Genomic DNA, 16,396 nt, shown 5'->3' on the forward strand with positions numbered 1-16,396 from the left:
TCAATTGGAATCTGATGCATGTTCAAATGAAATAAAACCATTACCATTACAGTGCAAAACCTTGCCATAGTTGAGTTGACTGACCAAAGTACTTCCTTAGTACTTCCTAAGAGAACCTACACAGCTGCCTGTCTAATGTTGTCGGTCTCGATGGAAAGGGCTTTCACTTGCTTGGAATCCAACAATGAAAGGATTCTCCTTCTGACTACAGGACTCTGACTCAGGCCGGTCTCTCAGCTCTGCCTGTGGGTCTATGCGAGCAGCTTCCTCGCCTCAGAGTAATGTAAGTATGCAAATACAGAAAGACAAAGCGACCGAGGTGAAATAATGCGGTTATTATACGTGACAAACAGGGAACTGTCTTACAACCTGATACGACATCTGCCAAGCTTTTATCACTGCTCAGAACTCCAAGAAATGTGAGTGATAACTACCGAGTCGATCCGCCAACCCAACACAACCAAATCACACTTCACCAAAACAGCTTGCATTTATTTGTCCTAACAGAGGTCTTCAGCATAACGAAATAACAATGCTGGAGTCCAGCACTTTCCAGCAGCTCACCTCTTTGAGAACGCTGTAAGTAAACCTCTATTTTGGTTTTTCATGCCACATGTGTTTGGGTTAGAACCGCATCATGCAAAACAGAATAACAAGGAATGATGATAGGAAAAAAAGAAGTGTTGCTATGCTAATGTGATGACTGCAGCTTTGCACATTGAAGCTTTACTGACATCTACTGGTCACAGATATTTTTCATTTTTTTTGTTTTTTTTTGTCAGTGATTTGAGTTGGAACAAGATAGAGTGGATCCATGCGGATGCCTTTGCCTCGTTGCATTCCTTGGTCAAACTGTGAGTTACACATGATATTTCTTTCATAATGTTCTTTTGTCTTTTGGCAAATCATTGTTTTGTTGTTAATTGTACACATTTATTTTAAATTAAGCACAACTAATAAATCTGTCTTTGTTTAAAGGGGATCTGAATGCCTAATTTGATTAACACCCATATTGACATATGCAAAATTGTTAGGCAGGTTCATTCAACCATTCTAACAACAATAATTTTCAGTTAGCTAACAGCGGTAAAATTGAACCTACGGAATGTGATTTGTCTGATATTGTTTTTGGTTCAATCTACAATGTGGCAAAGAAAGGCCATTCTGACTTTTTTTTTCGAGAAATTAAATGCATTCACAAAAAAAAAAGTTAATATGAACCGTATCGCACTATACTACAGAGTACCACATTGCGCAAACTCTCCTTGAAGTACATGTACTCGCTGTTTGATAGTGTGTTATCCAAGTAGAATCAAAACGTCTTTTAAAGGGGACCTATTATTCTCATTTTTCGGCCTTTTGTATTGAGTTGTGGGCTCCTATAGAGCAGCGACACCCAATAACCAGCACAAAAAGTGTTCTAGTTCTTCCAGAATCTGCACCTATTCAGCTGTATTCCTTTGGTCTGTTTTAATGTGTTGGCCTGCCTCCAGGCAGAACCACTCTACTGTGGTTGGTCACACTACCGGTGCAGAGAAGGTTCCGGTTTGAGCCGCTAACTGTGTAGGTTTTGTGAAACGGTATATAGTTGATAATAAACAGCGGAAAAAAAACAATTCCGATCCGGAAGTAGAGACTGGCGAGTCTAAAGTTTCGAGGTTTATTTCAAGAAGTCTCTAAATGGTAAGTAGCTTTAGCATTTTAGTGCTAGGATTAAAATGCATTTCTTTTGCTGGTAGGGAATCTGGAACTCCAACCGCTTGTGCCTGATGGTGCCGTCTTTAGGAATTGGAAAGAAATGTGGCTTTCCCTTTTGTGGCATTGCTAGCAAGTAAACAGCGGAACAGAGCTGTCTGTGACATCACAAAGGGCCAGATTTACCACGCCTTTTGAAACAAAGTGTCTTAACCCATCCTGAAATTATTTCAGGGCTCACTTCCAAATGCGCCAACCTCATTATCCAAAACTTTGGCATCGTTTAACACGGGAATACAACATTCTAACGACATTTATAGGTCAGAAAAAAGCATAATAGGTCCTCTTTAATAAAAATGCCTCATGTTGTTGTAAAATACATTTCTTAATGCTTGACCAGAATTGACATCCAGGCCCCCCTTTTGTTGTTATTTTGGCTTCTTTACTCATCCCAGGGACCTGACTGAAAACAGGCTTAGCTCAGTGCCATCTGTGGGATTGGGGAGTCTCACTCATCTCAAACTCAGAGGCAACCCTGCGTTGTACGACACCTTCATCCCTGATCGCTTCCCCCATATGAGGTAAAACACATAAACATGCTCTACTGCATAGACTGGAACTGCAAGCTAATTCTGACCGGTTTAAAGCAGCAGGTCATTTTTTGTTAAAGATCCTTAAGGTGGTGGTTGACTTCCTTGTGGTAGATAAGACCTCAGCATCCATGTTAGCCGTGATGTATGAATGTTTGCCATGCTAAGGAATTAGGGTCAGGTAATTGCCATGCTAATGTCATGTTCATGTTAATTACAACCTCCGTCTGTGTTTGGACAGGGTGATCGAGATGCCTTACGCCTACCAGTGCTGTGTGTATGGTTCCTGTGATAGCTACAAGTCAGCCAACCAGTGGGACGCCGAGCAAAGCAACAGCGATCAAGATCTTCACAAGAGAACTGTGGCCAGTTACCCAATTCCTGGTGACACGCGATGTAAGAAAGATGGAAACATGTTCAATAAAATTAGCAAGTACCAAAAATTGTGTATAATCCTGATCAAAATATTAAAACCAAGAATTTACATTTTGGACTGTTGGATCTTAAAGAGGTTCTAATTAGAACTTCAAAATCCAAAAAGGAAAACTACTTTCCGCACCACGAAATTGATCGTTGAATTAGCACGGAAGCACCAAACATGGGACACTCTAAAGTGGATGAGAAAAAAAAACATGGCTTCTAATGTGACTGGCAACACCTGAGAAGTTTCCCCACCCGGCACAGTGGAGGGGGGCGCCACTGTGATCTGGAGTGCTTTTTCTTTCAATTGTGCAGGGGCGTCAAACGGCAGTTGGCTATGTCGGGATCCATCATGACTGAAGGCCCTCGTTTGTGTTACTGGCTTTTTCCAACAGGACAAAACTGCGGTTCACAATTCCCAAAGGACTTGTTCTAGAAGAATAAAGTCGCTATTTTCGGACCGTCCTGTTTGTTCCCCTGATCTAAATACAGTTGAGAACATATGGGTTGGATGGCAAAAGGGAAATTTGGAAAATTGGACATCAGTTCCAGGTAGTGGATCGTCACCATTCCCACTAGTCTCCTGGAAGCACTGGCATCAAGCATTCATTCATTCATTCATTTTCGGGGTACACCCTGGACTGGTTGCCAGCCAATCACAGGGCACATATAGACAAACAACCATTCACACTCTCATTCATACCTATGGACAATTTGGAGTCGCTAATTAACCTAGCATGTTTTTTGGAATGTGGGAGAAACCGGAGTACCCGGAGAAAACCCACGCATGCACGGGGAGAACATGCAAACTCCACACAGAGATGGCCGAGGGTGGAATTGAACCCTGGTCTCCTAGCCGTGAGGTCTGTGCGCTAACCACTCGACCGCCGTGCTAGTACTGAGTCCTTTTTGAACAGTTTTTGGTCGATTTTACGGGAGCTTAAACCTCTGATTTTATTTTAATGATTGTTTGGAATAAATTGCTTAATTAATTTTTTTGTTTCTCTCCTATTTATTCTTTTTGCATTCTGAGGCTCTACTTAGAACTTTAAGATCCAACAATGCAGAATTTAAATTACTGACATTTTAAAACTGGGCTGTATGTATGTACGGATTTGGAAGTTATGAATGTTGATTCCAGATGATCCTGATCTGGAAGAATTCCAGCTAGAAATAGAAGAGTCCAAACTCCAGGCCAGCGTCCAATGCACACCCACACCAGGTCCGTGAATATTCATCAAAATCGTTGTATTTTGTCACGAGATGACATAATTAAGTTTTAGTGAGAATGACTTGTACCCGTTTTGGTGTTGCAGGTCCTTTCCGTCCATGTGACACTCTCTTGGGAAGCTGGTTGGTTCGTGTTGGGTTATGGACCATCTCTGTCGCGGCTCTACTGGGGAACTCCGTACTACTCCTCTCGTTATTCAGCTCGCCCTGCTCCATGTCGCCACTGAGATTCACCGTGGCCTGCATGGGCGCCTCTAATCTGCTGACTGGCTTCTGCACGAGCACCCTGGCCCTGATAGACGTTCTAACATCGGGGGAGTTTAGCCACTATGGCGCCCGCTGGCAAGGAGGTCCTGGGTGTCAGGTGACGGGATGGCTGTGGGTGTTTGCTTCCGAGGCAAGCGTTCTGCTGCTGACGCTCGCGGCGGTGCAGTGCGGAGTGAGCGTGACATGCGGTTATGCAAAATCACCCTCGCTCAGGTGTGTACGCGCATCCGCCGCTTTCTGCGTCGGTCTTTCTTTCGGCTTAGCTTGTTTTCCGATGCTCGGAATCGGAGAGTATGGATCCTCGCCTTTCTGCTTACCGACGCCTTTCCCTCCTTTGACTTCTCAGCCGCCATCTGCCTTGATCTTTCCTTTGATGCTCATCATGATGAACATCTTGTGCTTGCTCATAGTAACATGTTCATACATCCGATTGTACTGGGAATTACTTCGAGGGGAATGTGAAGGAATGTGGGATTGCGCTATGATCAAACATGTTGCCTGGCTGATCATCACAAACGGACTCATCTACGTACCGGTGGCTTTCCTCTCCATCTGCTTCCTCCTGGGTCTCCTCTCTCTCGACGAGGAGGTTTTGAAATCAGTACTTTTGCTTCTGCAGCCTCTTCCCGCCTGCTTGAATCCCTTTATTTTCCTCCTTTTTACACAACACTTCCCGTATTTCTTCTGGTCCCGCCCGAAAACTCCTCTTCAGCTTCGCAGGGAACGCACCTTAGACTCGCTGGTTTCGGTGGAGACGGAGAAGAGCTCCTGCTCCGATTCTTCAACACCGGCGTCGCTCGCTGATGTGGATACCCTCTGCTGTAGGGTCTCGAGTCTCCACACTCAAACGGACGCTATTAGATTTTCCCACTGCTCCTCCACTTCCTCGGTTCCTCTGATCACTTGTCAGACAAGCGGCGCCAGAGAAGAACAACAAGGGAACCTCGACGAAAAGGGACTTCTAAAGAATCGAGATATTCACAACAACTGCCCGATGCATCGCTTAACCACGACTCACTCCGTTGCCCCAAATCCATGAACTACTAAGTTAACTTTTGCAGAAAAGTTGGCGCATTGCAGGCACTCGTGGGTCTTCGTGTACGGGAAGACCGGTTCTGGGCCTCAGAGACCTTTGCGAGGATGGAAGTCATGACAAGCCAATGAGCGCCGGAGTGCCTTTTAAAAAAAGGGGCGGGACAACAAGACGTTTCCTCCGCAATAAGGAATCAAACATGGGATCGTGCTTTGTTATAAACAATGACATTTTAGAACCTATTCAGACTTGTATGTATATCTACCACAAAAGTCAAGTCAAAATTGAAATTGTATTCAAAGGAAAATGCATCTTTGAAGAACTAAAGTGGGGTGAAAAAAAATTCTATGTATAAATCTTTATATTGAGGTATTGATTCTGGGGTTTAGACGTCTCTGATAAATACAAATTGACTTTCTATTCTTATTTTCTTACTGGATAATAAAGAATTTATTGTCTCTTCAGGTAATTAACCAGAGCTAAGCTAACATTTCACATGTCAGTAATTTTTTTTTTTTTTAAATATGTTCAACAAAGTTATAGTAGATTGGATTGTTTCATATAAACAACTACACATAATACAAAATAGACCGACAGGGGATGTAGCTATTCTATCCATCAGCCGTGTGTAAATACAATGTATAATACAACTACCTCTAAACAAGGACAATATTGACGTGCTACAGCTTTTTAAAAATGGTGTTTTATATATATTACAATATGAATGCAATTCCTTTAACAAAATATACAATCATATGTTGCTATTTAGGCTGTACATACTACTGTGTATACAAGTGGAGCTTATGTTTGAATAAAAAGTAACGACACTTGTACAGCTGTTTTTCTAATCGCAATTACCACTGTCAATCGATTCAAATATTTCATTGCAATTAATTGCATTTTGTCCAAGGTTAACTCTTAATTAATCATAATTAATTACTCATATTTTCTGTACTAGATACCGTTTGGGTGGAAACACCCTCAAATTTAATAGTTCCGGGGGGAATTATTATATTTTTGAATGTTTAATACAAGTGGTGATTTGACCGACTTTGTTTGACGGTCCTTGAACGCAGCATCTATTGTACTCCCATGCACAGATGGGTGTATTTAATACCTTTTTTACACAACCTCTCACAAAAACAAAGTCCACCAATAGTTTGATGCTAATGCTAATGCTACGGCCATCACATTGACAGCCCGTCAATAGCAGCTGTAACTCAAATTTTAGCTCATGCCAAGGTACCGCTGTATATGACAATAAAAACAATACCTGCACTGCTCCGGGCGATGTCGTCCGTGACAAGTCCAACGCAGCGACAGTAGATACAAATAACTTTGGTCTTGCTACAAGAGCCATCTGCCAAAGCTAACTTTTCCCGTGCGTCAATCAATCTCCGATCAGGGTCAAACAGGAGGCACGCGTGTTAATTGTATGCCAAAAAAACGACCACTGTTAAAAGAAACATCCATTCATACGTTAACATTGACAGCCCTAAAAAAAAAAACTTTTATTAAAACAAATGTGCATATACTGTACATATGTAGCTATATCACAGGGTGCATGCAGTATGACAAAATGGATATGAAATTAAAATAATGCAAATAAAGCGCTAAATGTATGTTTCTCAGAAGCAAAGTGGTTGTTATTACACACATGTCCTCTTTGCTAGCTTGCCTCTCTCCTGCATGGCACCAGGGACTTCTCTTTTGCGTGACGATGAATTCTCTGGTACATTGTTTTGGCTGCTCTCCGAGATTGTCTAAACAGACGGGGGCATTACTTGGTATTGTGGCTTCCAAGTACAACGATAAACAAAATAAAATATTTTAATTATTATTAATTATCTGACATTATATCAATACCAACAGCAAAGTTTTGATTCATTTCAGTCAATATGGATCTCTGTATCCAGGTGCATCTCATATTTTTTTGCACAAGATTCAAATTTATTGCCATACACCTGTGTACCTGGTTAGCGTTTGTGATGTGTTTACTATAACAAGGAAACATTGTGGAAAAAAAATTAAGTTTTCAGCCACACAACGCAGCACACATAAACACTGCCATCTAGTGGTCATAACAAGACATGGCACTTGAAAATATTTCATGAAAATAACATGAAATAATTAAGTCCTTGCTCCAAATGTCTTTATTTTTGGAAATGGATACGTGTTAATATGTCAAAGTGCAATGTTGAGTGTTGATAAAAGTGAGTTGAAAAAAGACTAGTAGGGTATAGTTAATAAGATAATAAATCTTAGAATAATAAAATAAGTCTTCCCTCCCTCGCTCTATTGGCGGCAACAGTGTTGCTTCTAGTAATAATAATTAGTAATAATAATAAGTTTATTGAGTTTCAGAATAATATGACATGAAACGCCCCCTATCATGAGAGCGCGCACTTAACACGGCTGATCCCCTGATGGTGAGGCTGACATGCTTACCACTAGCCCACAGTGGGGCCTTTCTGTATCATACCTGCTGTTATTACAGGTAATTATTTCTTCCCACTCCCCTTCTGCCTCCTGATCTGATTGTTATTCGTAAGTAGTCTCTGTTTGTTGTTGTGATTTGGCAGGACAAGAATCATATTGAATTTTTAACCAAATAAAGGTCTTACCGTGGTCTTTTGAACAGCATGTTCTTCTGTGCATTTCCTGGCCTTCTGCATGAAAAGTTGCTTGTCGTATCTGAACTCTGATGCCTACAATACAAAAAATGTCCCAAGGTTGTTTCAGACCGAGTAATACCTGATAATACCTAATACATAACCAACAGAGCAACGCTTCTGCAATCAAACTGTGGGCTCAAAAGAAATAGCAAAACAGATAGCAGACCAACAGACCAAGGGTTCTTAGGTCTTGCGAGAGAACATACAAATAAAGTTGTCGAGGGTTTATTGTGGTTATTTGGTTCCAGACCTCAAGTGAGTTACTATAGTTGGTGCATAGAAAACGTGGTTATGGCCTCCTTTATTAATCAATAATAGTTTGCATTACTGAATAGTTCATTGATATACGCCGTGATATGAAATATTTTATTGTGGCCGATTGTGAATGCCATTAAAAAAATGATCAACGTTAGCCTACCATTGATACGCTCTATGAGGTGTGTCACTTGATTGATATATTCATGTCACTCTGATATGAATATGCCATCCATAGACAAACACTCAGACACTAATGCTAGCTTTGTTTACATTACATTGTGCAATAATTACAGGATACAGTTTATTTTCTTGTGTCCAAAGTGACACAAAAGGCAGTTCTTTAAGTCTACTGAGCTAACTAGCTAGCCTCCAATTTGTTTATTATAAATGTAAGAATGTGTTTGAAACCGAGTGAGGAAGATAGGCAAAATAAGCAACCAAAAACATAATTACAGTTGAAGTTAAACAATAAATTTGAGGAAAAACTCACTATATCAGCCATGAGAGGGTCATCCGGATTCGGTTCAGCCATCAAAAGCTGGATAGAGGTAAGGACTGTTGAGATGTTTAAGGAAGGCTTCCAGGCTCCCTGTTAAATATAACAGCATCAATATTACACAACACTTAAGAAGCAAGACGAAAACTACATTTCACATAAAAAAATTTGTTCAATTGACTTTTTTACTACCTTTGGTGGGGGTTTGAGAGCATCATGACAGATACGTCCTGAAGTGTCAATGTTTGGGTGGTAGATGGGGGTCGTAAATCGCATTTTGGGAGGCTCAAATGGGTATCTTCAAAAAGCACATTGCTGCTAAGTGCCATTGGTAAAAGTGTGCATCGTTTGAAAAGCATATATTTCACAAATGTTACCTCTCTGGGACTTTGACCTCCAGGGAAAAGATTCCACCTTCATACGGAGTTCCTGCTCCGCCAACGATCTCTGTAAATAACAAGAAAGTAACAATGAAGATGAAATTTAAGTGTCTTAGCATTTAAAAAATCATGCTAGTTTCTGTATTTGTTAATGAATGCAGCATAATGGTGTAAATAGATGCCTGCTGCAGCCTTTCATCAATTCAGTGTCACTATATCAAAAACAAGCATATTGTTCATATCGATATGGATTGGATTTAATTAGGAGGTCTCATATTTCAAGATGGCGCCGCCAGAGTGCAAGCTAGTTATGGCAGATGTCTACTGTGGCGTTTTTAGTGTTTAATAGCGCTTTATTTTAGATTTAAGATGCTGTGATATTTGATTAGTATCACTACTAGTACTACGAGGACAGACACCGAAAAAAACAAACTGTTATGTTGCACTAAAACAGTGTCAAAATATAAAGTTAGCTATTTTTGTTGGTTCCGCCCTATTGCCATATTGCAAAGAGCCAAGTCAATCACGAATTGGTGATGTCGGGTAGGAATTATTTTATTTATTTATTCATTAAATTTATTTTTTTTTATTACAAACGTCACTGCTAAGACTTACGAGCACGCAGGTCATCGATGCGTTCTTCGGTCTGCCAACAAGTGATACCCGGAGGCGGTTCGGTGCTCAACATCTGGAGCTCTCTCTTCAAACGTGAAGCTCTCTGCATTCTGTAGACAAAAAAAAAAGAGTACCAAATGAATATTTGAATTACCTTTCCACGATACCACCATATTAAGTGTTCTCCCGTCCACACTATCGCAACAGATTCAAACCTGAAGTTGCTAGCTAGTTATGCTAGCTATGTTTTGCTTAGCTTACCGGCGTTACCAATGTAGCCATTTCGCTACAAATAATCACTGTTGTTCAAATTACACCCAACTTACTTTATGTTGTTTTATTTCTCCTCTGTTTCGTTTTCTTTTCGACTTCAGTGACACAACGTCGAGGAGCTAAAAATATGTCGGTTTGTGTTTCCCTCTGGTGTGACGTCATCAGCCGAAGTTCTTCTTCTTCTTCTTTTGGTTTAATGGCGGGTTGCATCCATGACTTTAAAAAGTGCATTCCGCCACCTACTGTACCAGAATATATATCTATGGGCGTTTTACTTACTTGAATAGTAGAGATATCATATAGTATTACTACTAATAATAATGTTAATAAATATTCTAATATTATATAATCCTGATAATTGTAATATTTGTTTTACTAATCTATATCAGCCGAAGTTCTTCTTCGTGTGCATGAATATGAACATTCTCTCAGTTGACCGACCACTAGCGCCATCTCGTGTTATCTTTAATGTACTACATTTGTTGTCGTTAAAAACAACACAGATACTTTTTTTTTTTTACTGAATTCCAAGTGTCCACACGGTTTTTAACAATGGTAATAACAACATTTGTCATATCTTAGTGTGCAGTATATGATAATATATAAAAGGCGAGACGCTGAGACGAAAGTGAAGTTGCAGTTGGAAATAACCGCTGTCCTTTGCCTCATCCAATCAGAACATTTTGCGGACAATCCGCAGTCGGGATTATTTTTTCTTTCGTTTTCATTTCCGGGAAAGATCGAATAAGGAAATAGTGAAGTTGTGTTTTTTGGGTGGGAACGACATTTATTCTTTTAAAAGATTGTTTGGGGACGTAATTGTTGTGTTGTTGTGTACTTTTTCCAGGACATTATTTTTATTTAGTGGGTCCATCCAGACTATTTTCCAAGTCACCTTTGGTCCAGGTAAATCAGATCTGAGGCGCCACATTGTACTGGTTTGGTGAGATTAACTATGAGGTTATTTGTTGTTTTATTTTAGTACGACAACAGAAACTACTGTAATGCATGGAAGGCAGGTCAGTGGCTCCCACAGTGGGCACCACTATCCCCTCGACAAAGACAGTCCACCCACACAGGAGGACCTTTGGCATCTTCCTGGACAGCTAAGTAAGTCATTTTCCCTTCTTTTTGCATGTAGTATGTATACACCACCTTCTTCTCAAAGTATTCCAAAATTGTACTACAGTACTCTTAAGTATACTTAATATCTTAAGGAATAAATCCATCTCTGTGGAATAAAGAAGATGTCGCCCACTGGCTCCACTGGGCTGAGAAGGAGTACTCACTACGGCGGCCTGAGAATGAACGCTTTGAGATGAACGGCCGAGCACTGTGTCTGCTCACTAAGGAAGATTTCCGACATCGTTGCCCAAGCTCAGGTACGACTCCACCCGAAGTTAGCATCCAATATGCATAAATATATATATACTTGTGTGTTTCACAACGTTTTTTGTCTGCAGGCGATGTTCTCTATGAGATCCTTCAATGTGTGAAAAAGCGACCAACGGGCGTTGTATGCCAGCCTCCGAACGGGTCTCACATCCAAAACGCAGACAAGACCAGGATGCCGGACTCAAACGTTGAAGAGCAACTGTCACCTAATCTAGATAACACGCAAGGTCAGCCATATGCTTTGGAAGATATGTAATAAGACTAGACTGTATTGCTATAGTCAGACAGAAGCACCATTAAAATAAAGTTAATAAATATTAAATATTACTCTCTCTCTGTCATTAATTCCTCCAAAATATTTATATGTAGTAAAATGTTGTATTCTTATGTTAAAACCATGCCAAAGTTTCAGAGGTTTGTGATGGCTCAAAATGCTCGGTTTGAATAGGCGTGGTATAATTGTTCCTTTGTGATGTCACAGAGGGGCGGACTTCCTTATATAGAAACTGCTATGCTGTTTACTTGCTAGCAATGCCTCAAAAGGGCATTTGTTTCCAATTCCTAAAGACGCCACCATGAGGCACAAGTGGTTCGAGTCCTGATTCCCTACCAGCAAAAGAAATGCATTTTAATCCTAGCGCTAAAATGCTAAAGCTACTTACCATTTAGCGACGTCTTGAAGTAATCTTCAAAACGTTGGACTGTCCAGTCTCTACTTCCGGATCGGATTCGTTTTTTTTTTTCACTGTTTATTATCAACTCTATACCATTTCGCAAATGCTATACAGTTAGCGGCACAAACCGGAACCCTTTCTCTGCACTGGCAGTGTGACCAACCACACATTAAAACAGACCAAAGGAATACAGCTGAATAGGTGCAGATTCTGGAAGAACTAGAACACTTTCTGAACTGGTTATTGGGTGTAGCTGCTCTATAGGAGCCCACAACACTCAATACAAAAGGCCAAAAAATGAATTTTATACTGGACTGTTTTGTGAACATGGGCCACTATGCAGCTGGACTAGCCGACACTTGCTGAAGCCGTACGGTTTTCCAACAGTTCCTAATTGCGTTTATTTTGTGTAAGTCATGGATCAAAAGTGCTAGTCTGTGTAGCATAATAGCATAGAGGAAGCGGGGATGCTAAAATGCTAACGCTACTTACCATTGATGTCTTGAAGTAACCTCTTTTCTTGAGAAACTTTGGACTGTCCAGTCTTCAATTCCTGATCGGATTTGGGATCCAACACATTTTAAGAAGATAAATGGCCGTTTATCAACTCTTATAAAGTTGGCGACAAAAACCGCAAGTCTTTGTATAGTGGGCGAAATCGCCATTTATTATCTGCTCTTATTTAGTTTATTATTGCCAAAATAGTTAGTGGCACAAACCGGAAGTGTGACCAATCACAGCAGAGTGGGCGTGCCCGGAGGCGGGCTGTGGGTGGAGTACATTAAAACAGACCGTTTTCGCGGGAACCATGAAATCCAAAAAAATACAGCTGAATAGGTGCAGATTCTGGAAGAACTAGAACGCTTTCTGTGCTGGTTATTGTGCGTAGCTGCTCTGTAGGAGTCCACAACTCAATACAAAGGGCCGAAAATAGCATAATAGATCCCCTTTAAAGACTTTTGCTTTCAGTTTAGTGACACACCCCACACTTTCCCTGCATGCTTCAGCTTCAGTAGCTTCTGTGATTTCTTTGAGACTGTTGTTCCTTTCTCAGTTGTGTTTCCCACTTGTGTGTCTCTCCACAGTTGCACAGTTCTGCCCTGAAACAGAAAGCAACACCCAGGAAGCTCTTAATTTGTCTTGCCAAAAGGAACCTACAACAACGATGCACAGACCCGATGGCCGTTTGCCAGGTAATGCTGAAAAAATAATGTATTTTCGGCAATGTAAGGCGCTCTCAAAAGACTTTAATTTTCTCAAAAATAACCGGAAAGTATTAAGTACTACAATTGTTGGTCATATCACCTTGTACTTCGGTACGAGGTACATTATTAAAAAAAAAAAAAGAAAATCTTAAACTGTATTATGGAAAGCAGGAAGTGAACAAATGTAACAGTTACTGATTGTAAAAGTACCAATATAGAAAATATGTAATATTACCTGGTACTTCAGTACGAGACAAAAAATTACAAAATTTAAAAATAAAAAAAATAAAAACCTTAAACTGTATTATGGAAAGCAGGAAGTGAACAAATGTAACAGTTGATAGTAAAAGTACCAATATAGAAAATATGTAATATTACCTCATACTTCAGTATGGGACAAAAAATTACAAAATTAAAAAAAAAAAAAAAAAACTTAAACTGTATTATGGAAAGCAGGAAGTGAACAAATGTAACAGTTACTGATTGTAAAAGTACCAATATAGAAAATATGTAATATTACCTCGTACTTCAGTACGAGACAAAAAATTACAAAATTTAAAAATAAAAAAAATAAAAACCCTAAACTGTATTATGGAAAGCAGGAAGTGAACAAATGTAACAGTTGATAGTAAAAGTACCAATATAGAAAATATGTAATATTACCTCATACTTCAGTACGGGACAAAAAATTACAAAATTAAAAAAAAACAAAAAAAACTTAACCTGTATTATGGAAAGCAGGAAGTGAACAAATGTAACAGTTACTGATTGTAAAAGTACCAATATAGAAAATATGTAATATACCTCGTACTTCAGTACGGGACAAAAAAAAAAAAAATAAAAATAAAAACTTAAACTGTATTATGGAAAGCAGGAAGTGAACAAATGTAACAGTTACTGATTGTAAAAGTACCAATATAGAAAATATGTAATATTACCTCGTACTTCAGTATGGGACAAAAAATTACAAAATTTAAAAAATAAAAAAAACCCCAACCTTAAACTGTATTATGGAAAGCAGGAAGTGAACAAATGTAACAGTTACTGATTGTAAAAGTACCAGATGGAGGAGTAGGATTTAATAAGCTTTGCTTCTTCCTACTCCTTTTGGACATGTGGAACTGGGAACTGATTATGGGATGCACTCAATTGGAATCTGATGCATGTTCAAATGAAATAAAACCATTACCATTATTACCATTACCATTACCATTACCATTACCATTACCATTACCATTGTTGCTTGAAGCCATACATATAAAATGTTCCCTCACTTATCATGGCGGTTATGTATCAACGGCATTTCGGTCCCCTTCAACACTATTTTGTAACGACTGCAAAACTGATGATCATTCTTCCTTTTGTTTTTTTATTTCTCGGATCAGAGTGCAGGTTACTGTGGGATTACGTCTATAAACTGTTGTGTGATGACCACTACCAAGAATATATCCGCTGGGAGGACCAAAGCAGCCTGGTGTTCAGGGTGGTCGACCCCAACGGCCTGGCACGTCTCTGGGGATGCCACAAGGTGAGCGCCAAGTGCGTGTATTGTATTCGGTGGCGGAGCTACGGGGTGGCTGGGGGGGGGACCCACTGGCCCCCCACCCCACTCCTTGAACACTACTTCAACCTAATCGTCGTTTCACTGCCGCACACAATTTTAAGTGAGGAAGAAGTAGAGAACGACATATTTTGTGTACTTATCAGAACTATTATAACAATAAATAACATTGTAAGCGTTAGTAAATAATTTTGAACGTCAGTTAGACATCTCAGGTATCAACTTATTGCCACTGGTCTCAACCAATGGCCACCCCAATGGCCACCCCAATGAAAAAAAGTCTAACTCCGCCACTGTTGGTATCTTGCAGCACCAATGATGTCACATAATAATGACTTTCTATGTTTTATAGAACCGAGAAAATATGACGTATGAAAAAATGTCCCGTGCTCTGAGGCACTATTACAAACTGAATATCATCAAAAAGGAGCGAGGACAAAAACTGCTCTTCAGGTCTCTTCCGTACTATTTTTTGAACTCTTTATCGTCTTCAGTGTGAACATGTTATTTTTATCACTTCTTAGGTTTTTGAAAACACCACAGGACATCAGGAAAAACCAGTCCCTGGATCACTCTTCTCTACATGACTCTGACTTTTCCGACAACACTCCGACATATAAATTAAGCAAAGAGAAATTTGAGGTTTCACCGGATCGCGTCTCGCCGCAGTGCTCTCCAACTCGGTGACATGATGAAAAAAGTTATGCAACACAAATCACTATAAATAGAATGCGGTGTAGCCTGAATGATCAATGCAGCTTATGTATTCAGTAAGCTAAAAAAAAAAAATACCGTAATTAATTTTGACAGTCATAATGTATACTGATAATTTTTATGACTTTTCTTTAACGACTCCTTCCTCTACGTCTACACGGTAACTTACAGTATGTTGGCCACTAGTCGTGTTTGAATCCGCCATCAATATTGTTGGAATAAAATGTGAAGTCATACACTGTTTTTTTTTTTTGCATCCATTAAAAACACGATTCAAGAAACAATACAAGCAGTTGATGTTTGCTAAATACAAGGATGAAGAGTCTTGAACCAGTCATGATGTGCTATATATATCACTATATTGACACTTACTATGGTACCCATTATGGCATTGGATGCTCATATCACCTCCTACTTTGGTACATGACAAAAAAATAAAAAATACAAAAAAATTACAAAAAATACGAAAAACATCAAAAAATAAAATCTTAAACTATATTAGGAAAAAAATAATAAAAAACTAATAAAATAAAGTAAAAAAAAAACTGAAATTATATTAGGAAAGCAGGAAGTGAACAAATGTAACAGGAACTGTAGTTACTGATCTAATTTGATGCATGTTCAAATGAAAAATAAAAATACAATAAAACAAATAGAATAAAAGTATAAAAAAAATTCTAAAAAAAACTTAAATTATATTAGGAAAGCAGGAAGTGAACAAATGTAACAGTTACTGATTGTAAAAGTACCAGATGGAGGGGTAGGATTTAATAAGCTTTGCTTCTTCCTACTCCTTTTGGACATGTGGAACTGGGAACTGATTATGGGATGCACTCGATTGTAATCTGATCCATCCCAAAATAAAATAAAAAATAAAATAAAAATAATAATAATAAAAAATTATTAAAAAACTTA

At 39.2% G+C, this 16,396-nt stretch overlaps 3 protein-coding genes across 4 annotated transcripts in view; 2 read left to right on the forward strand and 1 right to left on the reverse strand.

The window, feature by feature from the left end:
• The window catches only part of lgr6 (leucine-rich repeat containing G protein-coupled receptor 6), a 44,477-nt gene extending 37,236 nt beyond the window's left edge, over positions 1–7,241 (forward strand). The window contains exons 12-19 of the mRNA XM_058083716.2: positions 212–283; positions 354–419; positions 508–579; positions 783–854; positions 2,151–2,276; positions 2,527–2,681; positions 3,847–3,927; positions 4,022–7,241. Coding sequence (XP_057939699.2) covers positions 212–283; positions 354–419; positions 508–579; positions 783–854; positions 2,151–2,276; positions 2,527–2,681; positions 3,847–3,927; positions 4,022–5,241 — 1,864 coding nt within the window. The 3' untranslated portion in view covers positions 5,242–7,241. The remainder of the gene's footprint in view (positions 1–211; positions 284–353; positions 420–507; positions 580–782; positions 855–2,150; positions 2,277–2,526; positions 2,682–3,846; positions 3,928–4,021) is intronic.
• ube2t (ubiquitin-conjugating enzyme E2T (putative)) overlaps positions 1–10,136 on the reverse strand; it is a 62,120-nt gene extending 51,984 nt beyond the window's left edge. Inside the window, exons 1-7 of one of the 2 annotated variants that reach the window (XM_078798272.1) lie at positions 9,986–10,136; positions 9,660–9,769; positions 9,042–9,111; positions 8,857–8,962; positions 8,659–8,757; positions 7,860–7,943; positions 5,851–6,998 (exon numbers count right to left, since the gene is read on the reverse strand). In XM_078798272.1, coding sequence (XP_078654398.1) covers positions 6,885–6,998; positions 7,860–7,943; positions 8,659–8,757; positions 8,857–8,962; positions 9,042–9,111; positions 9,660–9,768 — 582 coding nt within the window. In that variant the 5' untranslated portion in view covers position 9,769; positions 9,986–10,136 and the 3' untranslated portion in view covers positions 5,851–6,884. Of the gene's footprint in view, positions 1–5,850; positions 6,999–7,859; positions 7,944–8,658; positions 8,758–8,856; positions 8,963–9,041; positions 9,112–9,659; positions 9,770–9,985 lie in introns of those variants that run through there. The other variant, XM_078798271.1, reaches the window with a different exon arrangement.
• Positions 10,137–10,555: 419 nt separating this feature from the next.
• etv7 (ETS variant transcription factor 7) lies at positions 10,556–16,324 on the forward strand. Its single transcript, XM_078798267.1, has 8 exons — positions 10,556–10,838; positions 10,915–11,042; positions 11,150–11,314; positions 11,396–11,554; positions 13,087–13,194; positions 14,592–14,734; positions 15,120–15,220; positions 15,292–16,324. Exons 2-8 carry the CDS (start codon positions 10,937–10,939, stop codon positions 15,452–15,454), a joined length of 945 nt encoding a protein of 314 aa, XP_078654393.1. The 5' UTR covers positions 10,556–10,838; positions 10,915–10,936; the 3' UTR covers positions 15,455–16,324.
• The last annotated feature ends 72 nt before the right edge of the window (positions 16,325–16,396 follow it).

Source organism: Doryrhamphus excisus, linkage group LG17, assembly GCF_037039965.1.
Source record: "Doryrhamphus excisus strain RoL-2023G ecotype Guam linkage group LG17, RoL_Dexc_Guam_v1.1, whole genome shotgun sequence".
NCBI lineage: Eukaryota > Metazoa > Chordata > Actinopteri > Syngnathiformes > Syngnathidae > Doryrhamphus > Doryrhamphus excisus.

Bases quoted from the DNA above. Each gene is read 5' to 3' on its own strand.
- etv7 (XM_078798267.1), top strand. From the start codon at position 10,937: ATGCATGGAAGGCAGGTCAGTGGCTCCCACAGTGGGCACCACTATCCC. The intron at 11,555-13,086 runs GTCAGCCATATG...GTCTCTCCACAG, and splicing joins TAATCTAGATAACACGCAAG to TTGCACAGTTCTGCCCTGAA. The intron at 14,735-15,119 runs GTGAGCGCCAAG...TATGTTTTATAG, and splicing joins GTCTCTGGGGATGCCACAAG to AACCGAGAAAATATGACGTA.